Genomic DNA, 19,249 nt, shown 5'->3' with positions numbered 1-19,249 from the left:
ATATCTTCACAGGATACTTGGAATGAAGCTCTACCCTGGCGCTACGCAAGCTGAGCATTTGTTGCATCTACAAATTTTACCCTTTTAGAGTCAGTTGGGAGACTCACCTCTCAATAAGTCTGAGAGTGGAGGACCACAATCCTCTGGAATTGTGTAGTCACCTTTCCCGATGTTTTCAAATAATTTATAGATATTATCCCCTTCAAAGGGGTATAGACCCGTTGTAATGTTGTATCTGTAAAGGCAGAAGGAGAAGCTGTATGAGAAAAAGCACACAGAACATGTGTTCAGTTCTTATGTGACTACGTAAACCAAAAGAAGCCAAGATGAAACTAAAAGATGAGTTATTTGACAGTATTTGGAATGCCTCTTTAAACTTAGCCTTCCTTTATCACAGCCTCTTCATTCACACGAGTCAAAACCACCAAGACATCTCCCTGACAGGCTGGGATGGAAGAAACTTAAAAATAAATACTAGAGATCTTTGTGGTTTCTATTATTACAGTAGCTGTGCATCTCGGATGCTGAGAAACGGCTGGCAGAGTTACTCACTGAGAGTAAAGATTACTTTCTTCAGAATTACAAGTACTTCGGGGAACATAAACCCAACCAAAGAAGGGACCAACACACATACACCCTCCCTGCTCCCCCCAGCAACATACAGAAGAGCAGTGATGACAGCAGATAGCTCAAGACCAAGCTATTTGGGCGCTTGTAATTTTTTATTGCAATTCCTGGATGCTGCACAGGCACTTACAGTGTGACCCCTGCGGACCAGATGTCTACTTTAAAGCCTGAAAAGGTGTCAAGGCCATTGGCAATTTCTGGTGGCTGGAATGCTGGCGACCCTTGGCTCGTTCTGCACGTGTCATCCTCTGCAAATGGATGCAATGCCTGCAGCAGATGAGACTGATTAGTTTCAAACTTCCATGGCAAACAAATTGTAACTGTTAGAAAAGTTTCCCCTGGGAAACAAAAGGGGAAAACTTTGCTACTGAACATCTACTTACACACCATGAGAACATCCACTACAGCAACTACATGCCAACAGTGATAATTCTTGCACCTCTCCTACCTAGCTAAGACAGTCTTCATATAATAAGGGTAAGGTTATGTAGCTTGCCATTTCACCACACATTTGGGCTTGTCTAAGATTGATGTCTTCCTCTATATGCTTCCTGGATGGAAGTTTTGTGCTGTTATCAACAAAAGTGTTTTGCCAATTACAATAAATATTCAGAGTCACTCTACAGCACTCTGCAAGTTGAACAGAACAGAAGCTGAAATGCACAATAAATCGATTGACACCACAAAGGTGACCTAAATCTAGAATGTCATGCTTCCCCCATTCCTGACTTTGCTGCACTTCTCACATACCTCTGCTACGCCTAAATCGGATATTTTTAGTGTCCCATTGGTTGTTAGCAGGAGGTTCCCCGGTTTTATATCCTTGTGGACAATCCCTTGGCTGTGCAAGTATTCTAAGCCGTCTATAAGCTGACAAAAGTACCTGCAGAAAGAGTTAGAGGAAAAAAAGTCAAGCACTTCCATAGACTAATACTATATGAACTACTGATAATAAATAAAGCAAAGAGTGCTGTTATTGGAAACAAGCCGGAAATGTATTTACATTTGATGAGGAACTTGAGACTGAACTGTGGTGTGTAAGAAACAGCACTTAATCTTCTGACAAAGCCAGAAGTTACCTGCCAGAGCTCTGCAGCAGTGTGCTAACCACTTCAGACTCTGGGCTGCTCCACACCAAAGCCCTCTTCACAAGTCTGTGTATTTTGTAAGTGCTGAGCACCACACTGGCACAGGCCTGGTAGTTAATTCTGACACCTGCTTTAGTCTAGGCTAAGTTAAGCTAGCAAAAGATGCTCTTTCAGTGCCATAGGTTGCTCTAACGGGGTGGGGGGAAAAAAGTTTCCTTTAGTCAGTAGAAAGGAGTGTTTTGCTGTACTTACTGTCAGAGACTATGGGCAGGCCATTACTATAATGTAACAAGCATTGTGCATTGACAGCCTGGCAACAATTGTGCGTACAAGTTTTTTATCTCATAGTATCAAGAAATAATACTTGACTTAATGTGCCTGTATTTCACTTATGCTATCTGTAATCTCAGAGACTTTTTTAAACCAAAATGAAAATATGACCATAAAATTACATAGTTACCACAGATTTGCTGGTCTGCACTGATTTAATACACATGACAATCTTGCATCTATTTCCAGAATTCTAAGGTTCCTTTACTTGCAGAGTGAAAGGGGCTTCAGCTTATCCTGTCTACTAACTAAACAAGCCAACAGATCATGCTGGATATTGCCAATCCTTAATCCATCCAAAGACCTTTAATCTCTTTTCTGACACTGAACTGTATGGCTTGCCTCCATTTAGGCAGGGCAAGTCCTTACAGATTCCGCCACTGCATCCATCTTTGCTGAACAGCAGAGCTGTAGGAAAGGGGCCAGGAAGGGTTGTCATGTATCTTGTGAAGCAAAACAAAAGTAATAGAAAATTCAATAGAAAGATGGTTTTTCTTCAAGAATTTAAGGGCTGTCCCTGCCACTACTTCATTAGTTTTTCATTTTTTTCCATGGATGTAAAAGATGCAGTTATTACACAAAGCCAGTTTTACATTAAAGTGCAGTCAGCAGTCTAAGCAACAGAGTAAAATGTGGTCTTGAATTCAAGAGAGCACAGCGGTGAGAGGCTAACGCAGCCTAAGGAACAAAACTGTACTTACCCGTGAGCCTGAAAAACTGGAAACCTCTTTTCCGGGACACTGTCCAGCATTTCCTGCATCCCACACACACAGTACTCCATCACCATATACGTGAAGGCAGAGTTAAGGAAGCTTCAAGGTTAAACACTTCTCAGACAAATGCTGTATGAGGACTGCAGCCCCATTCCAGTGCAACTGGAGAGCTGCTGCACAGGCAGTCCTGTCACCTGGTGTACACACACTGGAGAGGTAGAGCCCCAGCTGTGCTGCACCTCCTCAGGTAGCTACCTTCCTCCAACTGTCTAACAGGAGGAGGCAAAGAACCCATGAGAAAATTCTTCTGCTTAATGACCAGCTGCAACTCCGTGACCTGACCTGAAACAGGATGCGAACTCCACAGAAATTAAGTTGGAGATCTCACAAGCAGAAATAGGATAATACTCTGAAGTGGCTACAAAAAGTTAGGTAACCCTGGCAGAAGAGCTGCAGACTGTAGCATATTCTCCCAATATCCTGGCTGTTCTGCACTTGACATAACAGTGAGCTCCTATCACCTTCCCCAAATTTTGTTATTAATTTCCTGTTTCAAACTGATACAGCTGTATGCGCTATTTAACAGCTGCTGCTTACCCCCATCCCCATGGTATTATTTCAGTAGCAGGAGAAAGGATCCCTAGAGAGCTGGGAAGCTTTTTTGAAACTGCATGGATAAAAAAAAAAGTTACAACAGAATGCCAAGAACTGGTGGCACTTTTTAGCATTTGCTCCCTTGCAGTACATTCTAGTTTTCAGCTCCTTAAGCTTTAATGTTGGGGCCAAAAAATGGAAACTACACAACTACCTAAAGCAATAATTGCCTCTGTTTTCTTCCTCTCCCCGGGCTTTTAAATGCAGTGTGTGCTGAGAGGGGCTTGCAAGAACAGACCCTGAGACATCTGGTGGCTTTGCCAAGGGAGTGCACCTTCAAGATAAAGAGCAGAGACAAGCAGCCCGTGTTCTCCACTCACTCTAATTATTCCTGGCAGATGCCTTCTTAACCTAAACCTAAAATAAGTTGCTTATGTCCCAGGATGCCATCTTAACTCTTGAGGCAGGAGAGGCTAAAGAGATGACCTGCACTTTTAAGTGGGATCTGTGCTAAAGATTGTGTTGCCCTTTTGCAGCACACTCTATCCAGAAGCTCAAAACACCTTGCAAACTCACTGAATTTGTGCTACACTCCCCATATGAGCTACTCTTCAGAGGGATGCTAAAGTACTGTAAGATTTTTATGATGGGCATAATGCCACGCAGTAAATCAGTAGAAGCAAGAATAGCAGAAAGAGCTCCCAAAATTCTTTCCTACCATTTGTTACTCTGGAAGAAATCTGTGAACTACTTATATCACAGAGACGTGGAACACATCAACTGTCCCACCTTCAAGAGAATAATACTAACAGTAGATTATATAGACTAGCTCCCCGGAAGCAAACCCCAGCTCTCATTCTCGTCTACAAAGGAGAGCCTGATTTTGGTTTCACTAGCTGCCAGGCTGTTTTTCACCCCTTCTTTTGTAACCGATCCATCTTTGGTTGATCAACCAGATTAGAGTACAAACTTTCAGGCTGGAGCAGATCTATTACAGGTGCCCCAAGAAGACTGAGGCTCTCAATTCTGCTAATCAATAGGGTTCTGCTCCCACGCACAACTGCACATAGTGGTAACAGAAGCTGTCAGAGAGGGTGCCAGCTGGGATGCTGCTTATTGAACGGGGTTTATTTTCTGCCTGGATTAGTTCTCCATTCATCACCAGCTCTGCATTCCCAGCCACAGCAGGTCATCAAAGCAGCCCATTAAATACTAAATGTAGTTGATATTTTTAATCCAGTCATCACAGCTTTCTCTTTAGCAAATAAAATCATTGAAGGCTTTGACTAGACAGGCAAGTTGTTAAAACACTATCTTCCCAAGTATAAACATGGCTGAAGCCTGCAGTTCACTTCTATCAGGCAACAGAAAACGCAGGTGAGAACAGAATCCTTCCTTCTTCTACAGGCCCAATTTCAAATGCTACAATGGTCATTCTGGAAATGAGGACTTTATTAGTAAGGGGGAAGTTGACAACACTCCCCTATACCTTACTCTACTTTCATCTTGCATTGCTTCCTGCAAGGCATTAATACAGGCATGTGCATGACTATACAGTGAAATGAGCAAGGAAACTGACCTACAGAGAAGCCAGCCTAAAAAAGAAAGTTACTTTCGAGCTGGATCTGTTCCCAAACCTCTTTACCACGTGGCTGCACAAGCATTTGTACTGCCACATCCTCGGCCATACTGCACAGGCACCAGCAGTGTCAATGAAAAGCTGGAGAAAGGTTAAACAAGAACATGATCATGGATTAATTCGCGCTCCCAGCTCCACTGAAAACAACAAATTTCTCTAGTTATTGCCACTCACATGCACAGAAAAAGCACTTATAGAAACAAACTTTCTAAGAGTGTAGAAGCAGATAAAGATAAAAATAGTGAAGTCAACCTACACTTGCAAGGGAAAAGTACTGAAAAACAATTTGTTCTTTTTCAAACACTACTGTTCAGAAAGTAAAGCAAGGAACATCCTTCCTGGCTTAGAGGTCACATTTCTGAATGACCATTTTGGGTTGTCATCACCTGTTACCGACACATGAGGTCTCTCTCGGGCTCTTTTTCCCCATGCTTCTCCTTTAGCAGCCCAGATTCTTTATTAATTAAAAGGTATCTTTCTATAGACAGTAACTGAATTGCAGTCCCTTCGGTCTGCTAAGGCTACAAAACACAAGCAAAAATTGTCATTCTTTTTTTATCCTAATGATTTGGTGGCAGAGTATTTGATCTAATTAAAGCACACAATTAAATTACCCATTTTCTGAAGTACTGTAACTGGAAGATAGTATTTAGAAAACACTGTCAAAAATAAAAGCAACCACTTATAACATGTACTACAACAGATGAGCTCAATAAACTTACAAACTGGTTTAAGTCTAAGTGTGGCAGACTCATTAGAAAAACCAGCTACTCACTTGCAAGTTAAAGGCATATAATTACATTGGTCAGTGTCTATGCACACTTGGGGGACACAGTGCACTGGAATAACATATTAAAGTCTGAAAGATGCACCGAGATCACAAGCCACAGCTTTGATACAAGAACTGAGCAGTTTAGTCTCAAAAAGCTGGGCTGTAGATCTCACAGGAGCAATATGCTTTCAATCTCTCACGCCTGTTACAAGCTTTAGGTCACTTAAAGCGGTATCACAAGGGACTTTCACACAAACAACAAAACAGAGGAGGCTTCAGTAGGCTTGGGAGTTCATCTTATCTTGTTAAGGATAACCAGCAGCAAAGCATGCCAACTGCCCACAGAAAAGGCAACACTACAGCAGTCCAGACCCTCCAAAGGGAAGGAGAGAGTTGCAGGCATCCGGATGCCAGCAAACAAGTAGATTTCTTCTTCTTTTGAGTGAAAGAAAAAAAAAATAATACCTAAACCCCTGCCAAGGACTTAAAGGAAGAAGCATTAAAAAAAATTGATTTCACATAGACAATAAAAGGTCCATCTTCAGGGAAAAAAAAGCACTAACATGTACCACAGCTAGGACAGGAGGTTAGAAATGACAGATCCACAGCTGTTTTTTCATCTCCAAATTGCTGAAGGTCACAAAATAAAACACAGTATTTGAGGGTCAGTTGTCCCCTACCCCAGCCCTGCATCGGTTACCTGGGGACAATATTTCGTCTGCTAACTGGGAAGCTGAGAAACTTAAGAAAATGTACTTGTGTGGAAAGTATTCCAGACACACAGTATGTTTAATACCAGGGAAAGCAATTTTAAGCTTAAGAAACACTCAAAAGGGCCTTAACAAAAGTAGAAGTATAATGATTCAGCACTATAGCAGAGAACAATGGGAATTCAAACCTTATTAACAACTGTGTGAAAAAAGGATATATTTTCTGCTTCTCTTCATTGTATAAGACATCTACCAACTGGATAACATTTTTGTGCCGTAATCGTCGCAGGAGCTGAATTTCCCTGCAGGAAGAGAAAAGGAAAAAAGTTATGTTTAAAAAGCCTATTTCCTTACTATGGAATGAAATTAACGTTTTCTAAATCACATAGATTTTAAAGACACTTCAAACTGTATTAGTCCCAGCCGCTTCACCTAAGACTACCTATGCATGCTGTTTGACAGAAGGCCTTGTGTGTTCTTGAATTCATGACTCCAAGGTTAGACCATGAAAATACTTACTGGTCACTGACTAGGACTATAAACAAGCACCCTTTCAGTTAACATTACACAGCCAGTCAGTTTTCTCTGAGCAGGAATTTTAGTACATCGGTAAACAACAGCAGGAGAACCATGCTCAAGGAACAACCTACCTTTGTGCTGGACATGAAATTGGTTGTAAGAATGCCCTGTGCCAATGCTTTGGTGCCATTCAACGCAGGCTGTGTTACTTCTGCTAATAGAAAGTTTTATTCTGCACGCCAATGTAAGCATTATTCTGGTTTTCCCCACAAAATCTGTGCAGTGCTCCCCTTTAGCTGTTTGACTGGTCAACAGTAGGACGTTGACAGCCAAACAGCTCCATTCAAAGTGAGCAGGAAAAAGACAATGGCAAGCTTGATCAGAAGTGCATCATGCTGAGCCAGCCCACAGAAAACACCTGGTGAGATCCTGCTGGACCCTCAGACACCAGGCTGTGTGGAAAGAGAAAGCAACCTGAGGACACACTCTGCAAACCCCCTGCCTCCACAAGCAGCACTGGCACTGGGCTTGCAAGTGCCTGGTGCAGCAAGCCAAGCCTCCTCCTCCCACCCATTTAAGATGGGTTTACCACGTCCCCTACCGTCCCCTTCTCAGCTCACAGCCTTCCCTATGACCCTGGGCAAGTGCCTCACCATTCCCAGTTAAAGCTAGTGCTGAGGAAAGGAAAGGTATAATTGGAACTGAAACGCTGCCCTGTCAACTGCTCAGGCAAGTCAAAGCCTACCCTGATTTGCTCTGCATGTCAAAGATGCAGCTTTATCAGCTTCCTTCCAATTAAAGCTTTTCAAACAATGCTGACTGTTGGAAGCTTAGCTCACTATCAGTCTCTTCAGTCAAACCCCTAAAGATGCACTACATTCGTGTTTACCATAATATCTAGGACAGTCACTTCCAAGACAAACCTTTTATGTTTGCACTTCATGCTTCTTTATACATGTCATCTGTAGTTACAAGAGCAGAAATAAATTTGCTTGGGCTTCCAGTCTTTGTACTTCAGGGTACATTTTTAATCAGCATCGTGACCAGGAACAACCCCCTCAGATGTCAGTGCAAGGCAGCATCGTGCGGTTAGGTGCGCTCCTGTTGTTGCAGGCAGTGCCCGGTGCCAAATGTGGCAGAGCAGTTAACACTACATAGCCCAATTCAGCACAAATTCTGTTATTTAGCTGGGAAGCAACTTGAATATTAGTTACTTGCCAAAAAAAGAAATAAAAAGTTTCTGTACCTAACAAGGAATTCCTTCTGATAGCTCTTGGATTATGAACAGATAGAAGTAATTTAAACATAAATATAAAAACATCAGAAACTGGCTAACCTACTAAAGACATGAACAAACGAAACCAAATTGGTTTTTTATTATACCATATGAAATTCATCTGAAGAGGGGCTGTTCAGCAGAACATGATTTTCTACAGAACATATAAGCTGCAGAAAAACCAGGAGAGGTACCTCACTAGCAAAAAGAGACAAGTGCATCTCCAGCAGCACTGCATCTTGCACAACGCACGCGGTCCGCAGCCATGAAGGGGAAGACAGCCAACCTGCCGAGGCTGCCAAAGGGGCAGCGAGTCTCCAGTGTTCCCGACCCGAGAAGCCCTGCACTAAAAGCTTCCCGCAGCCAGGAGACTAGTGCGACGGATGTCAGAGCTGAGGGATGCAAGAACTCCAGAGAAGTTCACGGGTGGGAGATGACAACAGCCTCCCAGCAGTCCCACCAGACCCTGTGGAGCTGGCCTTGGCTGGGTCCCAGCAACTCCAAACTATACCTCAGCACCCCTCCAGCTTGCCTCCTCACTCCCAACGTGAGCTGTCTGGAGACCTCCCACCCCAACACAGCCCTGCTCCCTGCCACACAAACCACACTGAGAGCTGCTGGGAAGTCAGGCACAGTTTAACAGCTACAGGCTGCCCACCCCTGAGCACCATCAAAACCAACATACAACAAGCTGTTCAGCATCAGGGTTGCAGGCCAAAGACCCCTGACCCAGCCAGTCCATTAAGTCCATTTGGGCAATCAGTTTAAGTGTCTTCACAGTAGAGCTAGTACAGAAATCATCCTGAAGACACATCAAATTCCTCATGTGCAGTAGCCAACTGTTGAGGCAGTTTCATAGTGCCCTTTAATAAAGCTATAACTTCCAGGAGAATTCAGAAACAAAACAACCAATATAAGAATTGCAACATTAGTCTCAAGAATGAGTCAGAAACAGGAATTCCAGCTAATAACTCCATTTCTTCTAAACTTTAGTCCTAACTTAACTTGACTGAACAGTTCAGAGATCTGAATTGAATCCTCTGTTTGTGGGGAATAAAGAATATAAAACTGAGTGAGGAGACATCTTCCCTTGGCTATGAAAATGGACCCTTGTATGTCACCTCCTATCAGCTGTTTTGATCTTTGTCTCTTGGGATTTTGTACTGTGCCCCAAACCACATTTTAGTATCTTTTGCATTAAACTCAGCCTGCAAAATCCCACTGGATGCCAGCTATGAAGATGAGAAACAGGAGGATCAGGACAGTCAGGACAGGGTGGTTCTGTCAGTGTCTGGAAGTGCAGATACTGCTCTTCACTTTGTTCTTCTGCTGCTCAATTCTGGGCTTGTGCTAAACTGTACATAAACTCTTCTTTCCAGTTTCTTTCTCTTGCTATTTAGTAAGTTGCCTTAAGAAGCAGGGTTACATTTCAACAGTTAGGACTCTTGAAAGCAGCATTACAAGGAATTCAGAGCACAGCTTCGGAAGCAAGAGCCTCTGCCCAAACACATGACACACCAAGCTCAGAAAGGCACTCACCCCTTGCCTGCACAATTAGCCAGCCTCTAATAACAAGCTGTGGCCAGTACAAAGGCTTGTTGATGCATCGCATCTGATTAACAAACCAGTAACTGCTCCTTCAAAAGGCTCATAAGATGCAGGAATGCAAGCAGGTTTTTTTTTAAAGATCTTTTAAGGATCCCTGAGCAGTAGTATTAATTACTTCACTACCAAAGTTTAGGCCAGACACTCTTCCTTTATCATATATGGCTTTAAAAAAACCCAACATTATGATAGCTAAACAGAAACCTAGGATAACAAGGCAAAGCTCAGAAGAGTGTTTATTTTAAATGGCAGACAGATTTGCAAAGTGATGCAGCTGCTCTAATTATAGTAATGACCAAAAGGCTGAAGTGGATTAAATTAGCATAGAAACTGCAGCCAGCATTAGTGTAGGTCTAAGAAGTTCCTGCATAATGAAGGGAGACAGGCTGAGTGCTCAGACCAAGCCGGCAAGAGAGGGAGTGAACACACATACTTTTTAAAATAAGACTACCTTGCTGTGAAGGCAAAGCAAGCTTCCAATATGAGGAATATGTTTAAAATCCTCATCCCAACAGCTCATTCCCTGTAATATGGCTTGAAAGCACAAATACTAATTCCTTCCACCTTCAATGGACTAATAAATATTTCATATTTCTGTAATGATTTTTTTTTTCCAGAAGAACTTTGTGAACCAATCTAAAACGCCAGTGAAGTGCACCCACCTCTGGGGCAGAGGCCAAGCAGCCCATTTCCCAGAGGAAAGATTACTTCTATTTTTAGCTACTCTTGCATTCTAGAACTGAGGAACAGAGACAGCCAGACCACAGTCACCTCCGATTCCATTTCAGTTTTCAAACTTCACCAAGTAAGTGAACATAGGTGCTCACCTCATCAGAAGGTGCCTACGTTTACTTTTTTCAAAATTAACAACAAAAAAACCACCGTAGCCCACTGCTTGCTTTGCAATTTGCCTGCAGAACAGCATTTCAATTGACAGTACTGGGAAAGAGAGATTTGCATGCCTACAGTTTGTTGCCTTTCCTCTCAACCAAGGCAAGGCAGCTTCCTGCCTTTCCTATACCAGCCTAGTGAATCTGCTCAGATTTTCAGGATACCTTTTGAGCTGCTACAACTTTGCCTCCTTTCTTTGCTACCTCTAAAATTTAACATGAAATTTAAATCACAACAGTTGCTTTTGAGATCAGACCCCTGTCCAACACAGAGGGAAAGGGAGAACGCCAGCAAGGGGGCTAGGCTGTGCTTTCTGCAATGTGGTAATCATCTCCATACCCATCCTCCTTAACACCACTATTATGTGGCCAGAATAGTCTCCATTATGGAATTGTTCCTAGTTTTCCAGACTAGAAAGCCCTCAAGTGTGCGACAAGACAGACTGCCAGAGTACGGGGCTTGCTTCAAAGTACAACCATCTCGGAGGAAAAAGAGAGAAGAAAAGATCTTCTAACTGGAAAGTTTCTGTGTGGTTCTGTCAGACCCATTAAGCTCATCCTGCCAGATGAAGACTTATCCCTTACCTTGCTTTGGCAAATAACAGGGTGGTGGTGGTGTTGCTCAGAACTGTATATAGCAAAGCTGCCTACTTGTACCATGTGCTACACGACTTCGGAAGATGCCAAGGACAGCCTGGAAAGACGACATTCTTTCCTGGAGCACATCTGCAATGTAAGATTTAGCATTCTTTCTACGGTTTGTTTCAAGCCTCAGTTTCATCAAAGCCATTCTTGTTTAAATAAAAATGAACAATACAGCCTAAAGATTCATTCCCTTCCTTTGGTTGACAAGGTTCCTCCACAGGTCTAAGCTTATGGGATTTTACCGGAGATGCGTGATGGTGAATCTTTTCCATGTTACCTACGAGGTCAGATCATATGTCAGAAATGAGGGCTTGCAGCAGGTCTGCAGTGAGAGTCTTCAGCCTGGGAGAAGCCTACCCTCACCCACTCCTTTATTCTTCAGCACACAACCATGGCCCATCTCAAGCTCTCTACAAACAGCATGTGGTACTGAGGAACCAGGCACAAGGAACTGGTACACATCCACCGTAGCACTGGTGCCACAGTGAAGGGCTAGAAGACGCGCACAAAGAACAGCTCCATATGCCAGTTCTGGCACGTACCATAAATCCACTAACACCATTCTTGCCAATTGCTACAAAGGACTCATTTGGTCTTTACGCAACTGAACAACTACATGATGCATTTATTTAGATTGATTTTGTAATCCTGTATAGCCAAAACAAATTTTAATTACAAGTTAGTATCCCCAATATGCCACAAAGCAGATTAACTTATTTAAGGTCTAGCTTGAGAACAGCTTTTTCCTGTTTATTTCACCTAAAAATTAGCCTCCACTTGCAAGGATGCAACTTGTCATTTTCATCCACATGAGAAGCTGCACCTCTTCGCTCTCACAAGCATGAGTGATATTTCAGATAACAGACTGAGCAGAGCACTTCACTATTTCCTTCTGCAAACTAAGCTTCACACATCTGAATGTACATCTGACACGGGGAGGGGTTGACATTATGTGTTGATGAATCCAGTGCTGATCTACACCTTTCAAGTTTCAGTATCCAAACCATTCTTCTCCAGCCTTTACCCCAAATTACGTTGTGAACATTATAGCATCTCCACCACGCTCCCACCACCTCTCCCTCCCCTAAGGACGCAACATGTCAAGATACAGAAACGTCCACTGTGGTCACCACACTTCTTCCTTTATGTGCAACCCAGAAGCCGCTGAGAGGTTAAATGCTGCAGACACAGATCAGAGCATACCCTCTGCCACCAAACACAGCAACCTGAACCCTGACAGCTCTCACCTTGCAGAAGCTGAGAGCAACAGGCAGGCCAGCACCTACTTCCAGAACTGTGTTTGTGAGCCCAAGGGGCTGCTAAGGGAGGTGAAGATCACAGTGTTACTTCTCTTTACTAGTTCCAGGCCTCCATCCACATCACACTCCTAGCAGGGATGTCTGACATTACAAGCCCTATATCCACCACAGCACAGCTACCCACGCTCTTCTATGGATTACAGTTTCTAACATTTTGCCACTGAACCCAAGCAAATATCCAGCTTAGCAAAGAAAGTAAGAGCCACCCAGTTACATACAGCAGACCTTTTTAGTTAGGAGGGACAGGAAATCAGATGAGTCAGCTTTAGCCCATCTCTGTCTAAAGCACACGCCTCTGTGGCTTGCAACAAGTCCTTCCTTCAGCAGAATTGTCCATGTTTTGAGGTGCAAGACTCTTGATTTGCAGACCCAAGGAGCAAACTGCCGAAGTACAGGCCTACTACACATTTTAAACCTCCGAGGAATTCTAATGAGCATATACTCAAATCTAAGTAATCACTGAGCATGGTAAGTACAGTACAAGACACTTGGGATACGCGCAGAAAATCCCAAACACTTAATTAAAATGTGAGGCTATTAGCTCACAGTTTTATTAAACTTGTGCTGCTTGAGACAAATAGTCTTCCAAATTTTCTTTCATCTTTTCGGCAATCCTACTAAAATCATTTTTTTTGTATTAACTGGAAGCAGTAATTAGCCATAGTACTGTCTGGTTGACTAAGGCACCCCAACCTTTCTCTAAAGTAACTAAAGAGAAATTAAGGTTCTCTAGATGGATTTAGGGAAATGTGTCTTAAGCATTTAAACTCTCGACATCCTCACCAGGACTCACAGATCCCTAAACGGCTCGTTTTTCAGTGGCAGAACTGGAGTATTTTAGGGTAGAGAATAATCATTCAATTTTATGTAAGTCTCAAACATATTTCAGTCATAATTTCTAGGTCCCCAGAACTCTGTTACTGCACCAACAGACAGGGGTGGGGCAACCAGCCTGCACATGCAGGACAAGGCTGCAGTTTCAAACATAAGTAAGGAGTAACACAAAAAAGGCATTAACAGTCAGAGCTCCCCGAGCTGTAACACCAGTCCCACATATCCAGGGTCCCCAACATGCAGCACAGACCTGTATGATCCTCTGCAGCTCATCGTTATTGTGCTCTCCCTTGCTGTCATTAATCCCTGTATATTACTTGCTCATGTAATTACCCAAGGGCCAACAGTCTAGGAACTGTTTTCTAGGGAATTTCTTTGATGACACACTATCAATGTAAGTTTCATCTTCACCACAGCAGCAGCAATACTGAGGCATCCTGTGACAACAGCAGAGGCACAAGCCCATTATAATAATTCAATTACATCTCTGTAACCAAGTCACATAGGTAGCTTTCACCTGTATGGTAAGAAATGCTGGAGATCACTTTAGTAGGAACAGGCACTGTCTTTGCAGTTAAGAGAAAACTGTACAACAAGGTATTTTGAGACTGAAATAGTAAATGGTCACTTCCAAGAGATAAGGACTTTTAAACCAAGCCTGAACACGTGCCCTAATTGCTTAGACCCTCTGCCAGTACACTTTTAGCACATTTGCAGCCCTATATGAAGACATTAACCCCCAGAGAGCAGACTAATAGCTAAGACATTATGCAGTGATTCTGATTATGCAGTACAGCAGAGAAAACAATTCATTAAGGATTCAGAAGACTCTCGCTCCTGACCATTTCATTTACCATGAATGCAAATACTTTGGAAGAGCCTTCTGCTTGCACATAGCACTGGGGGCACTGGCAGGGAGAGAGAACACCAAGCAGCAGTCTAGTTCTGGTGGCAGATAAAGAGATTTTTAATCTCAAAGGGCACTAACTGAAGTCGGGATGTTTACAAAGATTAGACAACTAATCACACTCATCTCTCACATGTACTGAGCTGCGGACATCCTTGTATAGATAAGGATGCAAGTGGGACTGGAAGCAGGCCTCACTGTAACACAGGAATTACATATTTACTTATTACTGCACTTATTAATAGCTTTCAAGAAAGAAAGGACAACCTAATGATACGACTCAGTCCACAATCTGATTTTCTGCTATTCTATTACATGTGGGTAGTTTGCTAGGTACAAACTGCTAAGCAAAGCTGCTCAAATGCAGTTGTAAAAAGTGAAATTTTAATGAGTCTGGCCAAGCAATGTGACATTGAAAAAAATAATGTTAGCAGTCCACCACTACCTGGAAATACAGCAATAGTTTGCTCCCCCTCCATCCATACTGACTGGTCAAACCATATGGGTTTGATGATGTATCTCACAACAACAGGTTTATTCAGAGTGGAGACAGCTTTCGCTGCCTGTCACAGTAGTGCCAAAGGGTATTGATAAGGTCAGAGTGCCACAGTACTAGGGTACCACAAAAATATGACATTTTGCCTTAAAAAAATTCACCACTGAAGAAGTAGGCAAAGCAAACAAATAGGTGGACAAAGAGAAAAGGACAAGGTGACAAAAATAGGAACTTGAACTAAAGTAAACCTTCATTACAAGACAACATCTAAAATCTGCCTCAGTGTTTTGAAGCAGGTGCGGCTGAGCCAGAAAAACATCCACAGCAAAACAGAGTGGTGCTTGGCTAGTCTGCTTTAATAACTAACCTTGATGAAACCAACCAAGACATTCACAGACAGCCTCTGTGCATGAATAAAACTTCTACAGAGTTCACTTCAGGACACAGGACCATTACCACGGTTCTGATATCAGGAAACTCTCCCAGTATCTGGCAAGTCTTTTTTCACTACAGGGGTGAAAAATTTAAACTTAAAAGTTTCACTAAGGAGGAAACAATCTCCCCCTTCTTCAGTAGAAGCTCTTGATGTAACTGAAGGAGGGGGCAAGGGTGGAAAGGGGCACTCATGCCTTTACCAGAAAAACAAGAAACATTATTACATATTAACCAACAGTTTACTCTGATTCTGAACTTGAGCCAGCAAAGGAGGGAAAGGGAGGTCCCAGCATTAGGATTTGTGACTATTCTGTAGCTAAGCCTGTCACTGAAGGTTAGAAGGCAAACTTAAACAGCTCACTGACAGAAGTCCCAGTACAGGATGTGAAATATCTCACAGCTGAGCTCGGAAACTCAAACCAAACTGAGAAACAGAAACAAGACTCTGCTAGGTCAGGGCTCTACACTCAGCACACCACAGCTAAAGATGCAATACAAGAGTCTTCTAAACATCTCACAGGTTTTCCCTCCCACTACAAGATAAACCCTTGCAAATAGTTTGTTTTGGCTGCAGAAGGCTCCCCTCCACAGCAGATAAACAACTATCTCGCAGGGCTGTGACAAACTGCTTGCTGCAGAAAACACAGCTGGCTGCAAGGTCCCTGCAAGCCGAGCACAGCCCCAAGAAAAGGGAAAGTTTCATACACCAGGCCCTACAGAGCCAGTGTAACACCAGGCTTCTCCCACAGTTAATTTTAATTAGTTCCTTGTGCCCTGACTAATCACTATGTAACTGGCACTTTGAAAGCTTCCAAACACAGATCTTGAGTCACTGAAATAAAAGAGGTTGACAACCCTTGACCCCATTTTACAGCTGCAGAAATCAACTCAAAAGAGCCCTGAATTACTTCCCAAACTCATTAGTCAGAAATGAAATGGAGAAAAAAAACCAGGACTTCCTATGCCCATTGGATGCACAACCCATTGGATCACGTTCCAGGCACCTACTACATGGGTGGGAACAGTAATTGCCATCCCAAAGAGCTCAAGAGCCACACATGCCTAGACGGGTACACAAAGAATGCAGAATAGAACCACACAAAGTGCATTTCTGCACTCTCAGCTACACCACCTCTCACCTTTCCTAGCTGACAGCACCACAGTTTACCTCTTCCAAGGTTAAATGTTAAAGAGGAATTTCTTCAAGAAATACTACTTTATTCTTTAAGCAATATTATTCAAAAAAATGGCGAGTGTTACAGGCTGCCTGTTGGGACAGACAGACCTGCCTCCCTGGCCCTTGAGAACCAGTTCCTTTCCCTGTTCCTAACCTCAACTGAGCACTGGCTGCAGTTCAATGGTAAAGAGATTCCTGAATACCTATGGTTTAGGAAGCATTTCCACAGCAGAAAGCCATGTTGCGAGTTAAAATGATACAGAACTTCAGCTGGAAAATAATGACAAAGTTTAACCCCTCAGTTCCCAGTTACTGGAAATATTTACTCACTTTTTCACATTTGCCTCCCCATTGGGAATTCTGCGCAACTTCTTCTTCTTCAGTATTTTCACAGCTCTCCTACAGAGGGTTTCAGAGTCCAACATCTCCTTGACTTTGCCATAAGACCCTTCTCCAAGTAAGTCTCCCATCAGGTATTTGCCAATAAGCTTTGCCCTTTTCCGCCGGGGCTGGTAGATGACCTCCGTAGAGTCAATGCGATGGATAAAAGTGTCCATCCCCACAGACATCAGCTCGCTCTCTGCAAACATACCCAGCTGCTGCGGCTCCTGCATATCCATCCTGGATTAAGTTCCTTAACCTGTTTTCCTTAAGCGCTCAGGGTTTTAATCCTGTTTGTTAGTTTCCAACACTCCCTTTTACTCCTTCTTAAAAAAAAAAATCCAGAAGATTGTACAAACATGAATAAAAAAAAAAAAAACCAAAACCAAAACAAAACAAACCTATGAGCTGCTTTCAGCTCAACTGGATGCTAAAAGATCCAGGCCTGGCTCCAGTAACACAATGTCTTTTAAAAAGAATATATATCTTTGACCAGATACACTCAGTTTGGGACTTGCTTTGCTTCTGACCTGGTCCCACTACTGGGGTTCTTTCAAGTCAACTTGGCCTTTAACTTGGCCCAGTTTGATTCTTAAGTGCTAGGTCATCCTCTGGGACTTTAGGCCACCACATAAAAACAGACAATTACTGAGTCTCTTTCGTGACTTTCCATTCCTAGCAGATCATAGTCACCAACTCCAAACTGGATGGCAGGGGAAGCGTTTCTGCCCTGCTGTCCTCACCGTCCAGCTATGAGCACAGATGGGGGGGTTTTCTTCAGCCGTTTGGAAGCTGGAACCAAGTTTCTTTGAAGGAGTTTTCAGAAACAATTCTAACGTCTCCGCTTTTCACGCCTACAAAAGTTTGAGGCCTTCGGTGCCTATCAAGATCTCCCAGGGGCATCCTTCAACCACTTGGATTCCGCCTGGCACATGATGTGTCACCACCACTGGTCCTGGTGTCAGCCGGTGTCAGACAACGCAAAACCTACTACAGCTTTACCGACCCACCTTAAAACGGGAACAACCAAGAGGAAGTAATTCTCTTTGCCCAGTACCCAAAACACCCCATTCCCTTTCCAGCAAGGGAAGGTCAGTGAGGAGATGCCAGCCCCTCCCGGGCTCTCCCCCCCCCCCTACAGGTGTCGGGGCGGCACACACACGCACACCCCTCGCTGCCACCCCCGGGGGCAGCAGGGAGGGAGTGAAAAGGGGATAAAACACCTCAAGTGCAACCAAATTAGCGACGGAGCCAGGGTGGAAGGGCCCCCCCCCCTCCCCGGGGGGGAGGTGACCTCCGGTTCCTCCCCCGCCTCAGCCGAGCCCCCCTCTTCCACAGCGGGGCGGGGGGAGCCCGCCCGGGACGGGGCCTTTCCCCTCACGGGCCGGGGACGAGCCCCGCAGGCAGCTCCGGCCGCTCCCTCAGCCCCGGGCCTCCGCGCTCCGCTGCCGAGTCGGGGGAGGGAAGGGGGCGGGCAGCCTCCTGTGTGTGTCCTGTCCCCCCCCCACCCCGCTCCCCGCCGCCAGGCTCGGGAACCGGGCCGGGTCCCGGCGCCGTGCTCCCGCCACCCGCCCGCCTCAGGGGGAGCCCCGCCAGCCGCTGCCCCCCCCGCTCTGCCACCGCGGCCCTGCCCAGGGGCCCGCTCACAGCCGCCCCACCGGCTCCCGCCGCCGCCGCCCCTTTACCCCCGCCGCAGCGCGCACGCCGCCGCCATTTTGTTTACCTCCCGCCCCCGCCCGGCCCCGCCGCGCTCCCGCCGCTGCCCCCTCCGGGCCTCAGCACCTCCCTGGCGACCGACGTGCTCTCCCATTGGCCGCGGCGCCGGCCCCGCCCCGCCCGCTCGGCCGCCGGTTGGCTGCGGCAGCGCCACGAGGGGGCGGAGCCGGCGGTACTGCTTTCGCTTCCGGTTGGTTCGCTGCGTTACCGACCCGCCCACCTACCCTGGCGGGCGGCGGGGCGCTGTGATAGACCGCGGGAGCTGCCCGTCACCGGCAGGGGCGGGGCTGACGGCGGCGGCGGGGCGGTGGAGGGCAAAGGGCAAAGGGCAAAGGGTGGAGGGGAAGCGGGTGCCATGGCGACGGGCCGCGGGGCCTGTTCCCGCCGCCTCTGCGATCGGGGCCTGCCCTGCCGGCAACCAGCCCCGCTGCCGCCGTCTTCGCAGGCTGCCCGCCCTCGGGCTGCCCTGCAGCAGCTGCGAGGTTGGGGGTGAAGCCGGGGCCTCCCCGCTCTCCCCCTGTGCCGGTTCCCCGGGCCCGCCGAGCTCAGCGCAGCTCCTGGTGTGTCCCAGACGGC

At 45.2% G+C, this 19,249-nt stretch overlaps 1 protein-coding gene across 1 annotated transcript in view; it reads right to left on the bottom strand.

The window, feature by feature from the left end:
* Positions 1 to 18,487, bottom strand: part of STK11 (serine/threonine kinase 11) — a 45,925-nt gene extending 27,438 nt beyond the window's left edge. Inside the window, exons 1-6 of the mRNA XM_030032234.2 lie at positions 16,907 to 18,487; positions 6,692 to 6,775; positions 2,747 to 2,836; positions 1,378 to 1,510; positions 758 to 894; positions 108 to 235 (exon numbers count right to left, since the gene is read on the bottom strand). Of these exons, the coding sequence (XP_029888094.1) occupies positions 108 to 235; positions 758 to 894; positions 1,378 to 1,510; positions 2,747 to 2,836; positions 6,692 to 6,775; positions 16,907 to 17,196 (862 nt within the window). The 5' untranslated portion in view covers positions 17,197 to 18,487. The remainder of the gene's footprint in view (positions 1 to 107; positions 236 to 757; positions 895 to 1,377; positions 1,511 to 2,746; positions 2,837 to 6,691; positions 6,776 to 16,906) is intronic.
* Between the last annotated feature and the right edge of the window lie 762 nt (positions 18,488 to 19,249).

Source organism: Aquila chrysaetos, chromosome 12, assembly GCF_900496995.4.
Source record: "Aquila chrysaetos chrysaetos chromosome 12, bAquChr1.4, whole genome shotgun sequence".
In the NCBI taxonomy this organism is placed as follows: domain Eukaryota; kingdom Metazoa; phylum Chordata; class Aves; order Accipitriformes; family Accipitridae; genus Aquila; species Aquila chrysaetos.
This window is presented reverse-complemented; position numbering and strand designations above follow the sequence as displayed.